The sequence below is a fragment of the Sitophilus oryzae genome, unplaced genomic scaffold (assembly GCF_002938485.1).
Source record: "Sitophilus oryzae breed Bouriz unplaced genomic scaffold, Soryzae_2.0 scaffold_684_pilon_pilon, whole genome shotgun sequence".
NCBI lineage: Eukaryota > Metazoa > Arthropoda > Insecta > Coleoptera > Curculionidae > Sitophilus > Sitophilus oryzae.
The window spans coordinates 1038124-1061045 of NW_022147289.1; the positions used below are offsets into that span (position 1 = coordinate 1038124).

General features: G+C 30.1%; 1 protein-coding gene across 3 annotated transcripts in view; it reads left to right on the top strand.

Moving 5' to 3' along the window:
- Positions 1–22922, top strand: part of LOC115888177 (embryonic polarity protein dorsal-like) — a 99474-nt gene that overhangs the window by 32021 nt on the left and 44531 nt on the right. For all 3 annotated transcript variants that reach the window (XM_030907796.1, XM_030907793.1, XM_030907794.1), the window contains one exon: positions 10784–10837. In XM_030907796.1, coding sequence (XP_030763656.1) covers positions 10784–10837 — 54 coding nt within the window. The remainder of the gene's footprint in view (positions 1–10783; positions 10838–22922) is intronic.

The window sequence follows — 22922 nt, forward strand, 5'->3', positions numbered from 1 at the left end:
TTGATATTTTGTTATAATCCCCTTCGAAATACAGAATTTTTAAAAGTTCGCCACTTTTAACTAGTAGGCTTTGGACCCCTTATTGATGATTTGCCCTTAATGGAACTCGAAAACATATTTTTCCAGCAAGACGACACACCGCCTCTGAACGCTGAAGTTATCTGCAAATTTTTGCAGCCAATTTCAAGAATAATTGAATAGCTAACCAAGATCCCAGCCGTTGGGGCCGCCTGAGTTAGTGCCCATGGATCTAATCCTATGGATATATTTGCGGAAGAATAAAGGTTCCTTATTCTTCCGTATAATCTAGACAATAATTAAAAATACTTAGCAGTTAAGAGAGGGTATCTTTCACCTCCACTGAGTTAATGAATTCCGCGAGAAACGTTCAAAAACTACCCCGTCTGTCCATAACAGAACACGGTCGATATGTCGAACACCTGTAGCAAAATCTCATGTCTTGGTTTGCTATTTATTTTTATTGTTATTAGATATAGTTTAACTGTGCTGATGTTGGTTAAATATATTTTAAATTGTTATAAAATTCTGCACCTCTCATAGCAAATATTATTTTCGTTTTAATTGATGCTCACAGCTAGATTTTTTTGCATTACAGCCGGTGCCGTTCAAAGCCTACTTGTTTAAAGTGGGCGAATTTTTATATACTCTATATCTCGACGAGGAATCGAGCAAAATATCAAGTGTGTTATATTTTTGGAAAGGTAATTTTAAATTATTTTCAATAAATTAAAAATATACAGGGTGTCCCATATAAAAAATAAAAATTTTCTGTTGATAATTCTTATTATTATTAATTTAAAAAAAAATATACTTAAACCACTAAATTCTACGTAAAAAGGTGCTTTGGAAATGTTTTCATAAAAATACAAAATTTTCCATAGCAAAAAAGTTACAGCGATTTGTTAAAAATGCATATTTTTGAAAAACATCCCGTAACTCCGAAACGGTAACAGATATAAATATGCGGTTTTCACCATCATGTTTTTGACAAAAATTGAGCTCCAGACACCGATATTAGTTTTTGTCTATCTCCTATAGAAAAGGGTGTTTCCATTTAAAAGCGTCGAATTTGACCCACCCTGTACACTGTACACTGTAGCTTTGTTCGGGTTTTTCTTATTACCGATTCTGAACCGTTCTAGAACTGTAATACGCATGCGCAGAAGGAAATATGGATAAATTATTTCATTTGCGCATGCGCTGCAGAGTTCTAGGACGGTTCAGGATCGGTAATGACAAGAACCCGAACAAAGCTTGTACCGTTCAGATTTCAGTCAACAGAGTGAGTGGTTGGCGGAGACAGTGTTGCCAGAACTACTGATTAATTTAATAACTGAATAATAATTAATAAGATTTACGGATCATTAAACAATTTAATACGATATTATACCTTAGACAAGGAAAGAGAGGGGACAGGTAACACTGCAGCTGAAAGTGAGGCCACTTGTCACCACGCGAAATTCTCCAAGGGCGTAGCATCAGAAATTAACTTGTACCTAGACGATAAAAAATATTTATTAAATCGTAAACTAATATATCGTTCATTTTTGAGTAATGCATATACAATTTTGTATTTTATAGTCTCACCTTTATAATATTAAAATATCTAAGTTGATAATGCACAATTTATTTAACAGTCACAGTGAACTGATTATCAAGACCATTATTTATTTATTAACGTGTGTATAATGTATAATTAAATAAGAAATAATGTAAATATATATGTTTTAAACATGTATATACATATTATCTTATGATCGATAAAAACGGCGAGCGTCTTGTTTGTTTGAAAATGACAATTTCACAAATTAATATTAAAAATTACATTATTCATTGAATCCGTAAGCAAGTGTGAAGGGGATTGGCTAGATTCATTATTATACCGTATGATCGAAAAAAAAACGACGTCCAGTTGGCTTGTAAATGACGATCGACGACATTCCCCATATAATTTTACATATAAAATGACAGCGATCTTCATTTCATAGCCATCGCTGATGCCGTCTTTTTTCGATGTCGTTTTGTATAGTTTTTATGTCATTTTATATGTTATATGGGGAATGTCATCGATCGTAATTTACAAGCCAACTGGACGTCGTTTTTTTTTCGATCATACGGTATAATAATGAATCTAGCACTTCACACTTGCGTACGGATTCAATGAATAATGTAATTTTTAATATTTGTTACCTTCAATCATAAGGATATCCTGATTTTCCACAAAAAAAATAAACAATTCTAGAAGCTTTGTGTTGTTTTATTTATTTTTAAATTTTTATTAATTACTCACTGAAACGATTATTATACACCTAAATTAGCAAATTTTTTGAAAGAATAGGTATTTAAAAAAATATAGTAACAAGTAGCCCACCACAAGTTTGTCCACCCCCAGCAAATCGTGGCAGGTAAATTTAAGTTTTATATTACAACTATACATGTAGATTTTTTATCACTAGAATTTTTTATTTTTTTTATAGTTTACAATTATTTTACTATTTGATAACAATACTTTATACATTTTTTTACATGTAAAATATATAAAAAAATGTTTACTGCAGAAATTGTATTTCTCTAATTATAATTCCCTACGCCACTGGAGAAATCCAGGCTGAGTAGCATTATTTATAGTTTCAAACATTAATTATAATACTACTTGGATATTGTTAAAAATAGTTTGGTTAGGATGTGGTACAAGACATATTAAAAGCATTTTACATATTTTTACTGCTATAATGAAAAAAATGTACATTTTATGACCACATAACAAAACTTGTGTGTCGATTTTTACCTGCGAAATGTAATTCCAGCCACTTTTTTCTCGCTTCGGCCTTTGCAGCCATACCCTGAACATTTCACTATACTAAACAACACAGTTTATAAATTAAAAACAAAACAGCATTCACAAAAAACATAAAAATTCGCTTGGTGTCACCTCTAAATCTTGTCTCCAAAGTATGGCCGCCGATCAAATTTTGGCCTCAAAAATTTTTCACTGGAGAATATGCGTGTTAGCTGTCTCCTTTCTTTCCTTGTCTAAGTATTATACACTTAAAAAAAGAATGGCGTCAGAGTTAGCTTGGAAATGAAGACCGCTGTTATTTCAAATGTAAAATATTATAGTTAATGTCAATAATCGTCATTTCTAAGCCAACTATACGACTTTTTTCGATCACATGACATACCTATATTCAGTACCTGTAAAAGAATTTTTATTTTTGTTGTTTATTCTATGTTTGACACGAATCGATTTTCAATACATAAAGGCGGATTTTTTATCCAAAAATATTTTCGTTAAACGTATTACAGATATTACTTAATATGGCAACACTGTCGCTTTCAGTTCCACAACGTCTTCGATATGCCTTCGCTGGCCGAATTAGAGAAAATTTGGAACGTAGAACGATTGGTGTCTCCACCGTACAGCAATTGAGACGTAAGGGAAAATCAAATGAGCCTTGTCACGAATTTGCCCAATAGGTTGCGTATATCTTCTCAATTCTTTCAATCAAGGATATTATATAACTAAAAAGACTAAAAACTTTTAACGAACCCTGTATAAAAGAACCTGTTAATTGTATAGGGATTATACATATAATATTATAAAGATGTTTGAAGTTGTTTTGTGTAGTTACTTACAACGGGAGCAATTTGTTTCAATTGTTTTTTCCTGGAATGGCAGTACATATTTAAAATATCAACAAATACCGTGAAGTAAAATGAATCGTTACCATAGTAACCAATTCATGGTCATCCGGTATAATAATTATCTCAACAAAGAGAAGATCCGATGTTTTTGTATTTGACTAATACAAAATATTAAATGATCAAATGGTATTTGTGTTTTATTATCAGAAGTTCAAGTTATTTATAAGACAAGGAAGAAGTTTAAAAATTAAACAAAAGATCTTTGCAGTATTGGCACCATTTTTATGTTCACACATACATATTTTTATAAATGTTACATGTTCTTATATATACAGGGTGAATATTACATGTACAGGGTGGGTCAAATTCGATGCTTTTAAATGGAAACACCCTTTTCTGTAGGAGATAGACAAAAACTAATATCGGCGTCTGGAGCTCAATTTTTGTCAAAAACATGATGGTGAAAACCGCACATCAATATCTGTTACCGTTTCGGAGTTACGGGGTGTTTTTCAAAAATATGCATTTTTAACAAATCGCTGTAACTTTTTTGCTATGGAAAATTTTGTATTTCTATGAAAACATTTCCAAAGCACCTTTTTACGTAGAATTTAATGGTTTAAGTATAATTTTTTTAAAATTAATAATTTAAGAATTATCAACAGAAAATTTGATTTTTTATATGGGACACCCTGTATATTTTTAATTTATTAAAAAGAATTTAAAATTACCTTTCCAAAAATATAACACACTTGATATTTTGCTCGATTCCTCTTCGAGATATAGAGTATATAAAAATTCGCCCGCTTTAAATAAGTAGGCTTTGAACGGCACCGGCTGTAATGCAAAAAAATTCTAGCTGTGAGCATCAATTAAAATGAAAATAATATTTGCTATGAGAGATGCAGAATTTTATAACAATTTAAAATATATTTAACCATCATCAACACATTTAAACTATATCTAATAACAATAAAAATAAATACCAAGACATGAGATTTTGCTACAGGTGTTCGACATATCGACCGTCTACTGTTATGGACAGACGGGGCAATTTTTAAAAATTTCGCGCGGAATTCATTAACTCAGTAGGGGTGAAAGATACCCTCTTATAACTGCTAAGTATTTTTAATTCTTGTCTAGATTATACGGAAGAATAAGGAACCTTTATTCTTCCGCAAATATATCCATAGGATTAGATCCATGGTCACTAAGTCAGGCGGCCTCGACGGCCAACGGCTGGGATCTCGGTTAACTATCCAATTATTCTTGAAATTGGCTGCAAAAATTTGCTGATAACTTCAGCGTTCAGAGGCGGTGCGTCGTTTTGCTGGAAAAATATGTTTTCGAGTTCCATTAAGGGCATATCATCAATATGGGGTCCAAAGCCAACTAGTTAAAAGTGGCGATCTTTTAAAAATTCTGTATTTCGAAGGGTATTATAACAAAATATCAAGTGTGCTATATTTTTGGAAAGGTAATTTTAAATTCTTTTCAGTTAATTAAAAATATAGAGGGTGTCCCAAATAAAAAATATATTTTTTTGTTGATAACTCTTAAATTATTAATTTAAAAAAAATATACTTAAACCATTAAAGTTTACGTAAAAAGGTGCTTTGGAAATGTTTTCATTGAAATACAAAATTTTCCATAGCAAAAAAGTTACAGCGATTTGTTAAAAATGCACATTTTTGAAAAACACCCCGTAACTCCGAAACGGTAACAGATATTGATGTGCGGTTTTCACCATCATGTTTTTGATGACAATTGAGCTCCAGACACCGATATTAGTTTTCGTCTATCTCCTATAGAAAAGGGTGTTTCCATTTAAAAGCGTCGAATTTGACCCACCCTGTACAAGTTATTTCAGGGCTGGTAGATCTCGGTAAAAAAAGATATTTTCTCTTTACCGTTTTTCAAATAAGGCCAAAATAATCGAGTTGTTTTACTTCTTTTGCTTAAATTTTGAGAACCACTGACCATCTTTTCTGGGTTTTCTTTCTTGTAATACTACCTATGTTGCTATATTATCAAGAAATTATATGGTTTTTAACTAAAAACTAAAAAAATTTCCAAAAACTTTTTCAAAAAATTTGAAATTCTGCGAAAAAAACCCTCATAAACGTGTCTCTGGGGTCGAAATATACTAACCCTAAAAATATTTGCACTTATTTAAGACTCATAATATATATACCCTGTATAATGTTCACATACATAATTATCTACATAGACATGTGAAATGTTTTTCATTATACATATTATGTAGTATATTATAAACTAACTTTAATTGATAATTACAAGATTGATTGCTGTATTTTGTGATTGTTTTTCAAATAGATAAAATTAAAACATTAATTTAGTTTGATAATGCATAATGCATTGTTTTTATTGCTGCTCTCATGAAGTACATATAATGTTTGAAGAAAATATAAATATTTTGTATATTATTAATCCTTTTGGTTGGAATTTAAACTGTTTGTCTCCCACATCGTCCCAGATAAAATAGAATTTGAACGGATTTGTGCCAAAATAGTTTTAGTTCATTCACCGCCAAAAATAGAATCATCAGACAAATGTACAACGCCAAAGATTAGCCGTTATCATCGGCCTTGGCTACTCAACGTCAGTATATAAATAAATAATAATGTAATTAGATCAATTACCACGGTATTTAATATTATTATGCATATTAATAAATATATCAGTGTTTCAGTAAAAACGTATCAAGTAAAAGCTTGTGTGTAGACGACACTAATAAATAGAGATGAGCAAAACTGCGATTCTCCAATCGAAAATGAAACTGCGATTGCGATTTTAATATTTACCAAACCAAATTATTAGTAAAAAGTGCTTTTTCTGAATATATAGTCTGTCCAACGAGAAGATCCTTGACAGTGATAGATGTGTCTGTCATTTGAATTTCAAAGCAGTTTATTTTATTTTACAAAGAAATAAATTGGTACAATTGGAACGCATAGCAGGAAATTAATACATGTATTTAAAATTTGACTGACAAGTAACTTCAAAATATTGTGAAAAAAACTGTATAAAACTGAAAAATGTAATCGAGTTATTTTATTTAATAAAAAACGGTATGTGTTAATACAAAACAAACAAAAACAAGACACCACATACTAAAAGATATAAAAAAGAACTATTTCTTACTTTCAAGCTTTATGAAACTTCCCGCATTTATGATTATATTTATCAATATAACTTATATACAAATACAAATTTGTAATATTCCGCAGGAATAAATAAAACAACATAAATAAAACAAACTATTTTATTAATAATAACACTTACCAAATTTTATACCTCACAAGTTATTAATTAACTTTAATCTTAATTTTTTAAACCAGTACCTTTGACATTATTTTTCTGCAGTACTAAAATCCATTATTTACCTATCGTGTGATGTCGATATTTTACAGCTACTCCAGTTTTTAGTATGTGTTTAGTATGGTCCTTCTACCATATTCGAGATGCACTTATCTACGACGAGATGGTATACGAACTTTATTGATAGTAACTTTATTGGTGTATCTGTATAAGACTTTCTGCCTGGGCAGCGAGTATTAACCATAAACTGTGCTCTGGGTTCTACAGTTAATTTTCACTCGATTTTTCCTCCACTTGACTTCAAAAGACACAAAACACACGTAATAACACGAATCAAAATGCATCATCTTCCAAAACGCAGGGTATTTGACAAAAGTTGTCACAAAATTATAACCTATAATTTGGCAAGACTTTGACAAACGTCAAAAATCTAAAGGCGAGTTCATACGCATCGGCGTCCGTTTGTCGTTCATCGTTCCGTCAAACCAATAAAATTGAAATACGATCTGTCATTTTTGAAATAAACCAATAAAACTGGTTAAAAACAACAAGTGACGACGCATGACGAATTTATATTTAAACCCATCCGTAGTTAACTTAAAAATTATTAGAAACTTTTTTTAGTAAAATAAATAGATTGGTATGGGACGTCATCTGCTTTTCTTCTGTCATCCTCTGTCGAAATCTTACCTGAGAAAAAAAACACAGAGTATACCAATAAGTCACCCATTTTAAAAAATTGAGATATGATTAAAAATATGCTTTTAACTAGCCAAGACAAGACGCGAAAAACTATAGACGATCAAATCTTTTTTCTTCAAGGTTTCTTGATAAAAATTCGTGTTTTTAACACAGCCATGACATTCCAGATTGAAATTTAAAATACGATTTTTTAAGCGAAAACGTCAAGAGTGGCCATATTATATGCCATTCTATTCAGAGTGTCATTTTCTATCGAATAAAGTAAAAAAATACCGAGTGTGTCATTTAAAAATCAAAAGTTGTAGTCAGTTCCGATGAAACAGGAAGTGCCTAAAAACAATTGAATACGTCAATCAATCCTAATTCATGTCATATACTAACATACCAAATCTCGTTTTTTTTATCAGAAAAAATAAAAAAGTTATAGGGGTGAGCCACTCTTGAGAAACACTCGGTATATTATGATCGTGGCCCCAGAAAAATAATACTTTTTCTATAAATAAATATGAGGGAGAAAATTCAATCGCAGTTTTATCAATAAAAATAATTTTTTATCAATAGACCACAAAATTACATTCGCAACAATATCGCAAATCGCAACTCGTAAAAATTCAAACTCGCTGATAGAAATCACGGTCCCATTTTACACAGTCACAATCGCAGCAAAATCGTAAATTGTAACAAAATCGCAAATCGCAACAAAATCCCAAATCGCAGCTATAGTAATACTGGTTGCCTAAATTGAAACTCGCAGATAGAAGAAATCACAATCGCATTCCTATGAGAGCTAATCGCAGGTTGCGGTAAAATCGTTGCGGTTGAATCGCAGTTTGCGTTAGGGTACAGTAATTAAATCCCACACCAAGTTGATTAAAATCAGTTCATCCAAGTAGAGGTATCAATATTTAAACGTAAACATATTTAGTCTTCCCCCACCACTTTATTTCTCACAATAGACAAAAATGGTTTAGAGCAAAAATTGCGTAATAGGTTGAAGAATACAGTTTTTTTTTCATCATATTTCAATTAGGCAAAGTTAAGACCAAATTGGTATTTTCGATGTTATGTTATGTTCTCTAGCGGTCAACTTTCGAACCTAACGTCCCGAGTTTTAGCCCACGCGTCGTCTCTCTATAATTGGCCACCCTTTACAGGGGTGTATATACGGGAGAGTTAATAGAGGTAATTACCCCACCCCCAGAAAGAAATTTATAAATAAGATAAAATGTGGTATAAAATAAAATTATATCAAAATAAATTATTAATAACAATCAAAGATTATTGTCTAATACTAATAATCTAATTAATATAACAACCATAGATTAACACCCTCCGCATGGAAGTTGTAACCAATGCAATTAAAACTCTTTTGTGCAACTTCGTGGTTATAAATATAATATAACAAAAAAAAAGATTAACCCCTCCGCATAGAAGTTGAACAAAACTCTTCCGCGTAACTTTGTGGATATAGGTTGGTATATTTAATTATTGTCGATCTCATAATAGGTAATTTATTTAAAATCCCTAATCATCCGAAAAAATAGAAGATATGGCAACGTTGTATATTTTCAAATTTCTAAATTAGGTCTAGAATATATTTGTCTCTCTCCTTACATAGGAGAGAGAAAGAAGGATATATCAAATGTCAAACTTCCATCTGATCTTAATTTTCTTTGTGATTTTGTTAAGAAAAGTGTTTTTCAGTAAAATTTTGGACATTTTTCTATACCCAGTCAAGTGTAGCTTTTAGATAAACTTTAATATAATGAAAATATAATGAAATTATTACTTTATAGAGCCGAAATAAAGAAAAATTCAATGTTGAAATAATTTTCCGTTTTTCTGAAAAACGGTAAGAGACCGCCAAGAAAAAAGTTCAGATTCGTAATCTACGACCTCAAAATAGGGTGTATACCAATTTTAGTAAAAATCGGACGACTTCCAGTTTTCCCAATAATTACCCAATCAAAATAAAAAATTCCAGACCAACCCCAGTATATTTTTTCCACAGTCACAAAACATTTCAACGCAGATTTAATTTAAACCTATAGTAGTTTACTCAAATGTTGCCATACCCCTCGCAGAATCAATCTCTAGATGCGCCACTGACCCATTAGGAAGATATAAAAAAATACTTTATATAATTCAGAAAATATATATTATACATTCTATAAATACTATAAGTATATTAGTACTATAACTAATAAAATTAATGTTACTAGATTAGATAGGATGAATAATGTTTCCGGTGTTTACACAATCTGGTAAAAGCTTGAGGGAATCCCCTTTCTGAAAATACTCGTTTGCCTTGCCCCCATGATATAGGGTGATTCACAGCGATGTAGGTTAGACGTTTTTTAGAAAGGGTTCTTGAATTTTTTGGAAAATTTAGAATTGCACATAAAGGCTAATTTATTTTCAGCGTTACAGTGTTGCCGCAAATTCGAAAAGTAGTAGCATCTTTTTTTTTCATTTGTCTTGTTTATTATAAACAAAGGTTTTTACAGATTTAATTTTAGTTAGAGTGCAATTTTAAGTAGTTTTATTGTTTAGTTATTCACCAAATTACTTTTACACTGCATGAGACTACATTTATTTTAAAAGCTTGTAGTGAAAAAAAAGTTTATATTATATGTAACAAGATGCTTTACAATTAATAAAAAAAGAATTAATTATAAAATAAAAAAATATAAACACTCAACAAACAAATTAAATAACGAAGAATTAATTTGATAATTTTAACTTAAGTTTAACAATTAGTTACAAAAATAATTCTTATTTTTTAGTTAATGTCATAATAATAATTGCAGATAATAAAAAAAACATAAAAAATAATAATTTAAGGCATTATATTTAAACGGTATTTCATTTAAATTATATGCTTAAAAAAATATTTATAGTTATTTAAATATATTTTATATTTACATTTTTATTGCTAGATATTTTTAAATATAGGTATTGTTACCCTCTATATACACTTCTCTGACTTCTCACTCTAATATCTAATAATTATTATTGATTACTTCTATATGGCTAGAGCAAATTTAATTAATTTTATATTTATTTTATTTAGATGCCAGTAGTCCATTGAGGAATTCATATGATGCTACTCACCTGAGTGATGTCAGTAAGTATAAATTTATTTTACCTATTCTTAACAACAAGGCCTTAAAATCACGAAGTCATAGCTTGCCGCGTTGCTAGTTTTCACCTTTTTGACCATTACTTTAAGAAAAAAGAAGAAAACACAAAAGACATGAAGAAATTACGATATTTGCAAAAAAACGATTTTAGATCATCTCGCCAATAAGGCTAGAAAAAAGTATAAACGATAATCGATCGGGTATTTCGCGTGCAATCTACAAAAAATACCTCCAGAGACTAACCAGCGCAAACAAAACACGCCTACGGCGAATTTTTATTGCAATTGCCAGCAGCTGTAAAAAAATAAAAATATATACAGGGTTGTTCACCACATACGACCCGGAGTATTGTAGCTAAACGATTAGATTTTTACAAATTGTAAATTTTGGGTTCGTTGAAGGAGTTACAATTTAAAAATATTTATATATATTTATATTTTTATAAATATTTGAAAAAATATTAACTATTATGCTGTACTTATAGGGTCGCTCTTAGGGGTCGGGTAAAGCGAGTGTGTGGCGGAAGGAAATATATATTATACAGGGTTGTTCACCACATACGACACGGAATATTGTAGCTAAACGATCAGATTTTTACAAATTGTAAGTTTTGGGTTCGTTGAAGGACTATTAGAGCTACAATTTAAAAATATTTTTACAAGATACAGAGTGTCCCAAATAAATAAAAAATATCAAAGTTGTATTTTTTTAAATGGAACACCCTGTATATTATTACATTTTTAGTTTCTATGATTAAAATAAAGGTAAATTTGATTAAGGTTTGTCACCCTTAAACCTTACCGTTTTTGAAATATTTTCAATTTTGTGAAATTGCAGTAAAAATTTTAAGGCTTCATTTCTCTAAGGATATCAAAGTTTTAAATACTAAATATTTACTGAAGTTTAATTATTGATCAGTTATTGTGTTGCAATAATAAAAATAATACTTCCTCATACAGAGTGTCTAAAAATTTATTTTAAATAATTTCTAGCTTTAAACGGCAATAGCTTGTTTAATTTAAATAGAACACCCTGTATATTTTAGGAGAATCAGATGCACAATTTAATTGTCCATCAAATTGTATTATACCATTTTTACCTATCCCTTCAAATTTTCGTAGAAAATGCATTTTCTTATAATTTAGACCTCATTTATCAATATACCCATGGAATATTGACATTTTAGATCGTTTTTAAAGCAACAAATGTATAGGTGCTAAAAACGATAATATTACCAGCCTATTGGTATACAAAAATAAAACTATTTAAATCTTTATAAAAGAGTATACCATTAATTAAATATACCACCATTATTTTCGCCAAAATAATAATTAATTACATATTTAATTGTGTTAGTTAAAAAATTATTCCAAATAAATGTGGATTTGGAATCAGAAATCAATATAATAATAAGTTATGAAAATGAACGTCTCTGTTATAAATAAGCTTCCGTCAAAAAATGAAATAAAATGTTTAAGGTGTTATTTTACGTTAAGGTGTTACCACACTGTCTAATACACATACAAAATTAAGTTTTTTAGTATTTGGAGCAATTATTATCAATCAACGCAAACAGTCAAGTAATATAGTTTGAATACTACTAATTGGAATCATATTAATTGGTTACAAATATTTAAACAACTTTTTTATTTTTGAATGACATAAACGAACTATATCGACAATATTAGTATCTGTACCCTTTAAAAATTTGTTACATCTTTAAAAATAATCAAAAATGTCAATATTCCATGGGTATATTTATAATTGAGGTTTAAATTATAAGAACATGAATTTCTACGAAAACCTAAAGACATAGGTAAAAAATGATATAATACAATGTGATAGACAATTAAATTGTGCATCTGATTTTCATAAAATATACAGGGTGTTCCATTTAAATTAAAGAAGTTATTGCCGTTTATAGCTAGTTATTATTTAAAATAAATTTTTAGATACTATGTATAAGGTAGTATAATTTTTATTATTGCAACACAAAATTTTAGTATAGAAATATTTCAGTACAATATTTGGTTTTAAAAACTTAAATACGTCTGGAGAATTAAAGCATTAAAATTATTACTGTATTTTGACAAAAACCTAATATTTCAAAAATGGTAAGATTAAAATGCGGTAAACCTTAATCAAATTTACCTTTATTTTAATCGTAGAAACTAAAAATGTAATAATATACAGGGTGTTCCATTTTAAAAAATACAACTTTGATATTTTTTATTTATTTGGGCCACTCTGTATCTTGTAAAAATATTTTTAAATTGTAGCAAACAACTTGCAAAAATCTTAGAGTTTAGCTATAATACTCCGCGTCGTATGTGGTGAACAACCCTGTATATTGGTGGGACACGAACCTGGGACCTCTCGATCCTGAAGCGACTGCCTTACCAATGGAACCACAAAGGCATTACTTAGTTACGCCGTTCATAACGTAATAATAAGTACCAAGACAACACACACACACAGCGCTAAAATTTCCAATGGTTTATACGACAACCCCACCTCTGTGACTTCGGGATTTTAGAGCCTTGTATTCTTACACTCGTACATTATTTGTATTTTAGTACACTTTTTGTAGTACACTTGCACTTTATTAGTTCACTAGTACTTTGACAATTTCAATAATAAAAATGTAATTCTAAGATTTTTGCATATTTTTGGTTTATTGGACACTTCTTAAAAATAATAGCCTTTCGACTTTCGAGTATTATTTCCGAGAATATTTCATTACTGCTGTCAGTATTATAATAAATTATGTATTCATTCATTAAGTAATATGTTGATGTAAGTATATTATATAACACTTAAACAAGTCAATTGACAAAGTCATAGTTCCATTGATACATTATTATTATTTTAATATAATCGATTTAATCTAATGAAATAAAATATCTTCTTTTTGACTGGCATAATCATTAATCTTGAAATTTTCACGACATTTTTACTAATAAAAAGAAAATAAATAGAAATACATACAATTACTTTCAAATTAATAGTTGATTGCCCTAGTAAGCTAAGATTAAATAATGATATTCCTTAGGTTCATTCTGAAATAATCTAAATTCAAAAGTCATGTAATTTTTTATTTTCAGTGCGGTTCAATAGTCAAGAGAATATCTAGTACTACGTAGCTAGATATTCTGTGCTATCAGGCTACACAAGAATAATCATTGTCTAATATTATTAATTACAATATAGTAAAAAATATATTTCCGAAACTTAAAATCGTAAAACTGCAGGGCAACAATGGCTAACACTTTTCTGGCGGTCCGCCTTTTATAGGTTATAATCACTTGTGTCTAGCCCTAGCACGCAACTGTTAAGCCCGACCAATCACGTTAGAGTTTTTGACAAACACAAATGAATTAACACACTCCAAATAACCACGCTAACCAACCTGATTGGTCAAGCTTAATAATTGACTGCTAGGACTAGACACTTCTGTTATAATCCACGGCCAGAGACATATACGTATTATTTAAAAATATACTCAGGGTTCCCTATTTAACCCCGTGTGCAGTTTCTGTGCCGTAAGAGAAAGACAACATAACCCAGCTCCATATTAAAACTGCATAAGTCTATTTCACCCGGATATGGATTGAAATGCGCTTGCGCCAAACTCCGATTGATTGTTGTTTTAGTTCTGTTTGGATTACTTTTTATTTGTGCGCGTAAAAGAGTGATTTTGTTTAAAGGGTTTAGTTTATTGTTTCCAACTATTTTTTGATATTTTTGCAACTCCGTGATAATGTGTTATAAATAATAAAAATATAAATAAAATTGAAGGTTAGGTGAAATGTCAGTCAATCACTTCCCTTTAAAAACACCGACCAATAAAAACTTCTTCAGGTAAGGCATGCGCAGTTAAATGAATATCCGGGTGAAATAGACTTATGCAGAATTCCATATTTCTCTTTCACTGTTTGGGCTTCACTTTTTGGAGATTAGGCTGAGTATATTTGTAAATAATACGTATATGGTCAGGAGATGCCCAAGCCAATGAGTCAAAAAGTATCGCCTAAACTGCACTGGTCGACTGTACCGAGAAAGGAAAAGTCTTTGCATAGAGTGAATATCTTAGAATTTCCTGCTGAAGAAAAAAGAAGGATATATTAGATATGAAAGAAAGCACTTAATGTAAAATTATTACACCTCCATGAGACTAAAAAACTGAAAGTTCTACTAAATATTTTTTTCTCTTCATTTAGAAGACAAAAAACATTTTTAAAGTTGCCTATTTCAGGTTTGTCGGTAGGAATGTAAAACTTAGCCAATAAATGTCTCATAATTACTACAGTACTGTCTGTGTCCCATTCAATTTTAGACTATATTACAATATAATATGACAATGAGATATACAGGGTGTTTTGCAAAGTGGCTCACCCCTCTAACTTTTTTATTTTTTTAGATAAAAACGAGATTTGGTAAGTTAGTATATGATGTAAATCAGGATTGATTGACATATTCAATTGTTTTCAGTCAGTTCCTGTTTCACGGGAAATGACCACAACTTTTCATTTTTAAATGGCACCTTCTGTATTTTTTGCCTTATTTGATAGAAAATGACACTCTGAATATAATGACATATGTCAACTTTCGACATTCCCGCTTTAAAAAAATCGTATTTAAAATCTCATTCTAAAGTGCCATGGCTGTGTTAAAAACACTAATTTTTAATCAAGGAACCTTGGAAAAATAGGTTTGATCGTCTGTTTTTCGTGTCTTGTCCAAGCCAGTTAAAAGATGCCCAAATCGTATTTTTAATCATATCTCAATTTTTTCAAACGGAACGAGGGTGGCTCATTGGCATATTTGGAAAAACCATTTTTTACGAGTTCATATATATATATGTCATTCTATTCAAATTGTTATTTTCTATCAAATGAACTAAAAAAATACCTAGGCTGTCATTTAAAATCAAATCGTTGTAGTCATTTCCAATGAAACAGGAAGTGACGGAAACAATTGAATATGTCAATCAATCTCAATTTATGTTACATACTAACATACCAAATCTCGTTTGTTTATCTGATAAAATAAAAAAGTTATAGGAGTGAACCACTTTTGAGAAACACCTGGTATATAATTTTGATATGTATTTTATAACTGAATATATAAACCCATCTCGATTCAAATAAAAATAGATCACTTGCATCTGCTTTTCCTCTAGCCTCTTTGTACCTACTGTTTTCATCAGCACTGTCAGTTTCATTTATTTTGGTTTCTATTTATTCTAAAATTGGTAACGTTAGATTATAAAGTTATATACGAAACTAGTATACAAGTAAAAACAGAATTTATAAAAAGTTTTTTATTTTTTTTATTTTTTCTATATAGTCTTGTGATTTAAGAACTTTTCTTTTTCTCTATATATATATATATATATATATATATATATATATATATATATATATATATATATATATATATATATATATATATATATATATATATATATATATATATATATATATATATATATATATATATATATATATATATATATATATATATATATATATATATATATATATATATATATATATATATATATATATATATATATATATATATATATATATATATATATATATATATATATATATATATATATATATATATATATATATATATATATATATTTATATATATAGTCTTGACTTTTAAGAACAAAACATAATAATTTGTTTAAAGAAATAAGAATATAAACTTCCTTACTTACAGCCATCGTTCTTTTTTTAGGAAAACCATTAGTTCTTTGATAACTTGATATCCTGGGATTTTTTCTTAGGCTACGCTCCCTTTTAATTCTGACTACTAAAATAATTGCTGCTGGGACATTTGTTTCTCTATTAACAAAGTACTGTTGTTAGATCTTATTTTTATTTTCTTATACAACATTATCAGTTCCTTAGAAAAAAAGGAACTTTTATTTTACCTGATCTTCAGTTTCCAAAGTTTTCAGTCTTTCGTTGTTCTTCTCATAGTTTTGCCAGAAATTTCATCATCATCCGACTCCTTTGTTCTGTATTATTTAGACTTTGTGATCTATATTTCCCACATTTATGAGGGATATAGAATGGGAACTTCTATGATTACACATGCATGTCTCCAGTAGTGCCTTGAAAAATCTCAACCTGATATATTTTTTTTTAACACTAGGTCCACCCTGTAAACAACTTAAATGATAGAAATATATATTAATACTAAATACTTAATAATCTAGCTAAATTTTAACAATACCTGTTTTATTTCAATCCTAGGTACTAGTATCACAGTTTTTATAATAGACTTAGGACTAGTTTTCTCTGAACCAAATTATAATAACAATCATCTGTGATATGATCCTACAGACATAATACTGAAGACAAATTCATGGCATGTACTTCATTCCCAACGATTTTGGCCATTTCTTCAATCTATTAAATACATAAATTACAAATATTTTACTTAAATGAATTATAGTTTATTCTTAGCAGTGTCAATACACAAAAATTAATGAATTATTGTCAATAGCAATAAAATTTACAAATAAAAAGCTAATATTGTACAACGAATAAAATGCAATAAAGTGTTATAATTTGATTTTTTTAAGAAATACAGAAAACTTATATTTTTAATTTGTCGGCAAAGAATCGACAGTATTTCCATCACTAAAAAATAGGCTCTTTAATGCCGAGTTTATACAACATAGTCGTAATCATAATCGCAATTTTAGTCATAGTCATAATAGACACAATCACAATTATTTTAATATGCGTTTATACAGCATAGTCGTAATAAAAAAAAATTAGTAAATTCAGTTGAACAATAACCTAATTTTCTTATTTATTTTATTTCATAATCATTGAGGTGTATTTTTGTTTAAATTTTATACTCAGGTTTTTCAAACACGAAAATTATAATTATTAAACTTAAATCCTTGTTTATCTTAAACATAGAAATGAAGATGTTAATTGATATGATAAAAATTGACGCCTATGTTGTATAAACCCGGCATAAGATAATACCGTATGATCGAGAAAAAACGGCGTCAGCGATGGCTATGGAATGAAGATCGCTGTCATTTTATATGTAAATTTATATGGGAAATGTCATTGATGTTCATTTCCCAGCCAACTGGACGCCGTTTTTTTCGATCATACGGTATTATTAGCTTACCTTTCAGCATTTTTGGGAAAACTATGCATTTTAGCCACTTCATCTTCGTCGTTCCCACAAATTAAACAACGTTTTTGAACACCTGTAGAAAAATCTCATGTCTTGGTTTGCTATTTATTTTTTTTTGTTATTAGATATAGTTTAAATGTGTTGATGTTGGTTAAATATATTTTATATTGTTATAAAATTCTGCATCTCTCATAGCAAATATTATTTTCGTTTTAATTGATGCTCACAGCTAAAAATTTTTTGCATTACAGCCAGTGCCATTCAAAGGCTACTTATTTAAAGCGGACGAATTTTTTTATACTCTATATCGCTAAGAGGAATCGACCAAAATATCAAGTGTGTTATATTTTTGGAAAGGTAATTTTAAATTCTTTTTAATAAATTAAAAATATACAGGGTGTCCTATATAAAAAATCAAATTTTCTCTTGATAATTCTTAAATTATTAATTTTAAAAAAATTATACTTAAACCATCAAATTCTACGTAAAAAGGTACGTTGGAAATGTTTTCATAAAAATACAAAATTTTCCATAGCAAAAAAGTTACAGCGATTTGTTAAAAATGCATATATTTGAAAAACACCCCGTGACATTTTTTTAATTCTTACATATTTATTGAGATTTGTTTATACATGAATTGAATTTTATTATGTAAAATAATATCTGGAATCATTAAATTTTCAATACAAAATTGTGTTGGCAATGTTTATATAAACATATAAAAAATATATAGCTATGGGTATATCCAAACAAAATGTGTTAAAGCTCGGCAGTTTACACTATTATTACTTATTTCTAGGCGTTAACGAAACATAAAGAAGCACTAAACCTTGATCAAGTAGTAATCGTTAATCCTAAAATTCTCGCCTAAATTATGGTTAAAAATACAACTAGCCTGACGTCACTACAAAAATAACTCTCGCCAGCAGTCGATGGTAAGGTAATAACGTTCGAGTAAAATTAAATATTAACTAAACGATACGATTTATGTGTGTGTGTGAGATATTTTATCATAATAGTATATACAGGATTTTTAACTGAAGTTCCTGAGAGTTTAATACACCCTCTATTCAAAGCAGGGCCCGAGTTCTGTAACATCGATATAAAAACGTTACGTTTTCAAAGCGGTAAGCGAAAGATGAGCGGAACGCTAAGCAGTTGATTTTGGTATTTCCGTTGCCGTGCGAATCGTTTTCTGGATACGCGTTGAGCACATATTTCCAGCATCGCAATTTATCAGGTATCTAATATTCAAATGTGGATAAAACAATGTTACGTGAATTTCATAACCTATTGTTATTATGAGGTTATGAGTTAAGGTACATTCAGGCTGAGAGCGTCGAGCGTCGCGTCGAACGAAATGGAATCAATTCCTTTAACTTAAATTAGACCGTTCAAGCAGAAAGCGTCGCCTTCAGCGTTGCGCAAGCGTCCGCTGAGCGTCGAGCGTCGAGTTCAATCTAAATTGTTTTTTTAATGGAAATAATTTGAATGTAAAATATGGTGTTTCCAATAGTAACATTAGACAAACTGCTCTCCTTGAAGCCATTTTACAAACTGAAACCCTAAAAAACAAGCTCATATGACGCTGCGCCTGAACGACCGGACGCGACGCGGACGCTTGACGCTCTCAGACTGAATGTACCTTTATGTCAACCTATTTTTCTATGCATATGTCATTATTCTCATTATAGCATTTCGAAATATTTCGTGAAACATTTCGGGGCATAGTGTAGAGGAAATGCCGCTAAATGGCCCAGCAGCTGATGCGGCTTATATAAAATCCTTCTTCTTCTTCTTATTCATGGTGTAGAGCAGGGTTTCTTAAAGTGGGGTCCATAGCATGTGTATCAGGGGTCCGCGGTCCGCATTACGTCAGTTAACTGTAAACATATTTATTAAGAAAAGAAATAGTGTAGGGCGGCGAATTCAGTAGGTATTTAATCACTTAGCACTACTCGATGCGCATAAGGATCAAAAACTCAGAGTTGAAGCTGTTCCCTTATTAAACCATGTTATTCATTCTAGAATTGTTGAAATGTCGTCAAATGTTTTACAAGTTGTTGAAGAATTAATTGCTTCACCGTTTCCATTCAGTATTCAATTGGATGACAGCACCGAAGTATCACAATCTAGCCAACTCTTGGTATTTGTCCGTTACGTACAACAAGACACACGTAGTATTAAAAAAGAGTTTCTTATTAAACGATTTTATTTAGCTCGACTCGTACGGTATTTATTTATTTGTTTGTTTATTTGGGTCAAAATTAGAAATTGAAATTTAAGTACCTTCCTGTTGTCAGATTGATCTGAAATTTGGTACACACCTTTAGTTCCGATGACAATACAATATAGTAATATCAATAACATTGTAAATCTAAGATGGCCGCCGGTACAAAATGGCGGATTTCATATTTTTCCACAACCCCCTCAATATGGGTATCAAATGAAAGGGCTACACTAGTAGAAAACTGTGATTATGACAAAATTTAAAATCCAAGATGGACGTCGTTACAAAATGGGGTATTAGGTGAGGGCATGAGTAGTCGTGTCCAGAACAGTTGTGTCCAAGATTGTGTGACGTTAGAAGGACAGATAAAAAAAATAGGTGATTAGATGTACCTACGTAGTTAGCGGTAGCTTTACCACCCAAGTTAAGGTAATAGGTTAAAACGTGCTGAGGACTGTATGGCATTAGAGTGGCTAAAAATGTAATGTCGCAAGCGTTTTCCCCTCAAGATTGGGCGCCTCTTGTTGTATATTATAGCCTTGCCCCTCTACTGAACCTCTGGGGGAGTCGACCGTTAAAATATCCATTACTCGTGGGAACAACATGGAAACAATAAATAAAAAAAACAAACAAAAATAAAAACGAAACTGCTACACAACGAAAAAGAAGGCTCGAAAAGGCGAAAGAAAAGTATAGAACGAAACGTGCAAAAGAAAGTGAAAATGAAACTTATAGTCGACTATAGAAACGAAGAGAACGGTTAGCAACAGAAACACCTGAGCAATATGATGCCAGGTTAATAGCACAACGTGAGAGACAAAGGCAGCTGGTAGAGTCAGAAACACCTGAGCGTCATTAGTCCAGGCTAGCATCACAACGTGACAGACAGAGAGTGTTGTTAGCGGCAGAAACACCTGAGCGTCAGGAGTCTAGGCTGGTATCACAACGAGAGAGACAAAGAGAGTTGTTAGCGTCAGAAACACCTGAGCGTCATGAGTCTAGGCTGGCATCAGAACGCGATAGACAGAGAGAGTTGTTAGCGTCAGAAACACCTGAGCGTCAGATTGTAATAAATTATCAGGTAAAAAACCATGTAATAATGATGCACTAAATGAATTAAATAGAATGAGGAATATTCGGTAGGCATTTCCGTTAAATACTAAAAACTAGAAAATAAAAAATCGGTAAAAAACTTTTAAGTTAAACGGTTTTATCTTATGTGCACTGAAAACTAGAAAATAATAATAACAATTAGGTATTTTGAACTTCTAGTTCAGAAATATTTTAGTACTAGGCAGAATAGCTTTTAGGCATATTAGACTAAAATAAAAACGTGGGGCCCATTAACTATTGCTGTAATACTTTCTTCTATACTGAATACCGAATAGTTACTAACTATAACATCTTTATGCAATGCAATTCATCTTTAGACGCGTTTTTCTCGGAAGTAATAAAAAGTAAGTTAGTGACTTTTAGCAGCAATGGGCCGATTTGCTCTTCTCAAATATCATGTTTTTAATTTTTTTCTTAAAATTTTTATAATTTAATTTTGTTAATTCTTTTTGTAACATATTATATATTGTGGTAGTTTCTGTTGTTAGTTTTTGTGAAAGTTTTTTTTGAGTTCCCTTGGCTGTTCTGATGTCTGATTTTCTTCTAGTTTGTTAGTCGTCCTCGTAAGTTAGTTGTCCTCGTAAGTGTGTATTTGTTTGTTAGTTTTTAAAGAAATATTTGTTTTTATTAATTTATTTTTGATTTTGTGTAGAAGTAATATATTATGATATTTTATTAATTTTCTTATGTTTAGTTCTTTTGTTTTTTTGGTATACTTCTTCTGTTGCTGTTAGTTTATCTAGGTTAAATATTATATTTTTAGTATTTTATTTTATTGTCTTTTCAGCATGTTTAATTTTTTTTCAGTTGTATTATTCCACGTATAAATTAAGTATATATTCCTTGATGAAAATAATGTAAGTGTGGATTGCATCGACTTACTATAATCGTAACTGGAGATTTTGACAATCAACAACCAGCCGTGGCGGCTTCACCAGCGAACGCCGAGCTCATGATCTACCAAAGTATAAAGATATGCCATAGGCCATAGGTAGGAATTTCAGAGGGGCCCCACGTTCTTATTTTAGTCTAATATGCCTAAAAGCTATTCTGCCTAGTACTAAAATATTTCTGAACTAGAAGTTCAAAATACCTAATTGTTATTATTATTTTCTAGTTTTCAGTGCACATAAGCTAAAACCGTTTTTACTTACTTAACATTTTTTTTACCGATTTTTTATTTAATTTTCAAGGTAAAATAACTCCGTTATTTTGGACTTACTAATTTGAAAAACGATAAAGAGAAAATATGTTTATTTTATCGAAATCTACCACCCCTTAAAATACTTGCATTTATTTCTGGGACACCCTGTATTGTAGATTACTGTTTCAGCCAAGTCTTTATTTCAGAAGCTATATTTTTAAAAATGAACAAACCAAAAAATATTTTCTAAAAAATCGAAAAGCAAATTTATAAATGTCTTTTTAAAGTTTAAAACGTTTTTTCATAATTTTTTAAATTAAAATCACGATTTTAATTTAACTCTGGTAACATTTTACTCGCATGACTGGCGTTTTTGTTTTATAATTTTCGAAATTAACAT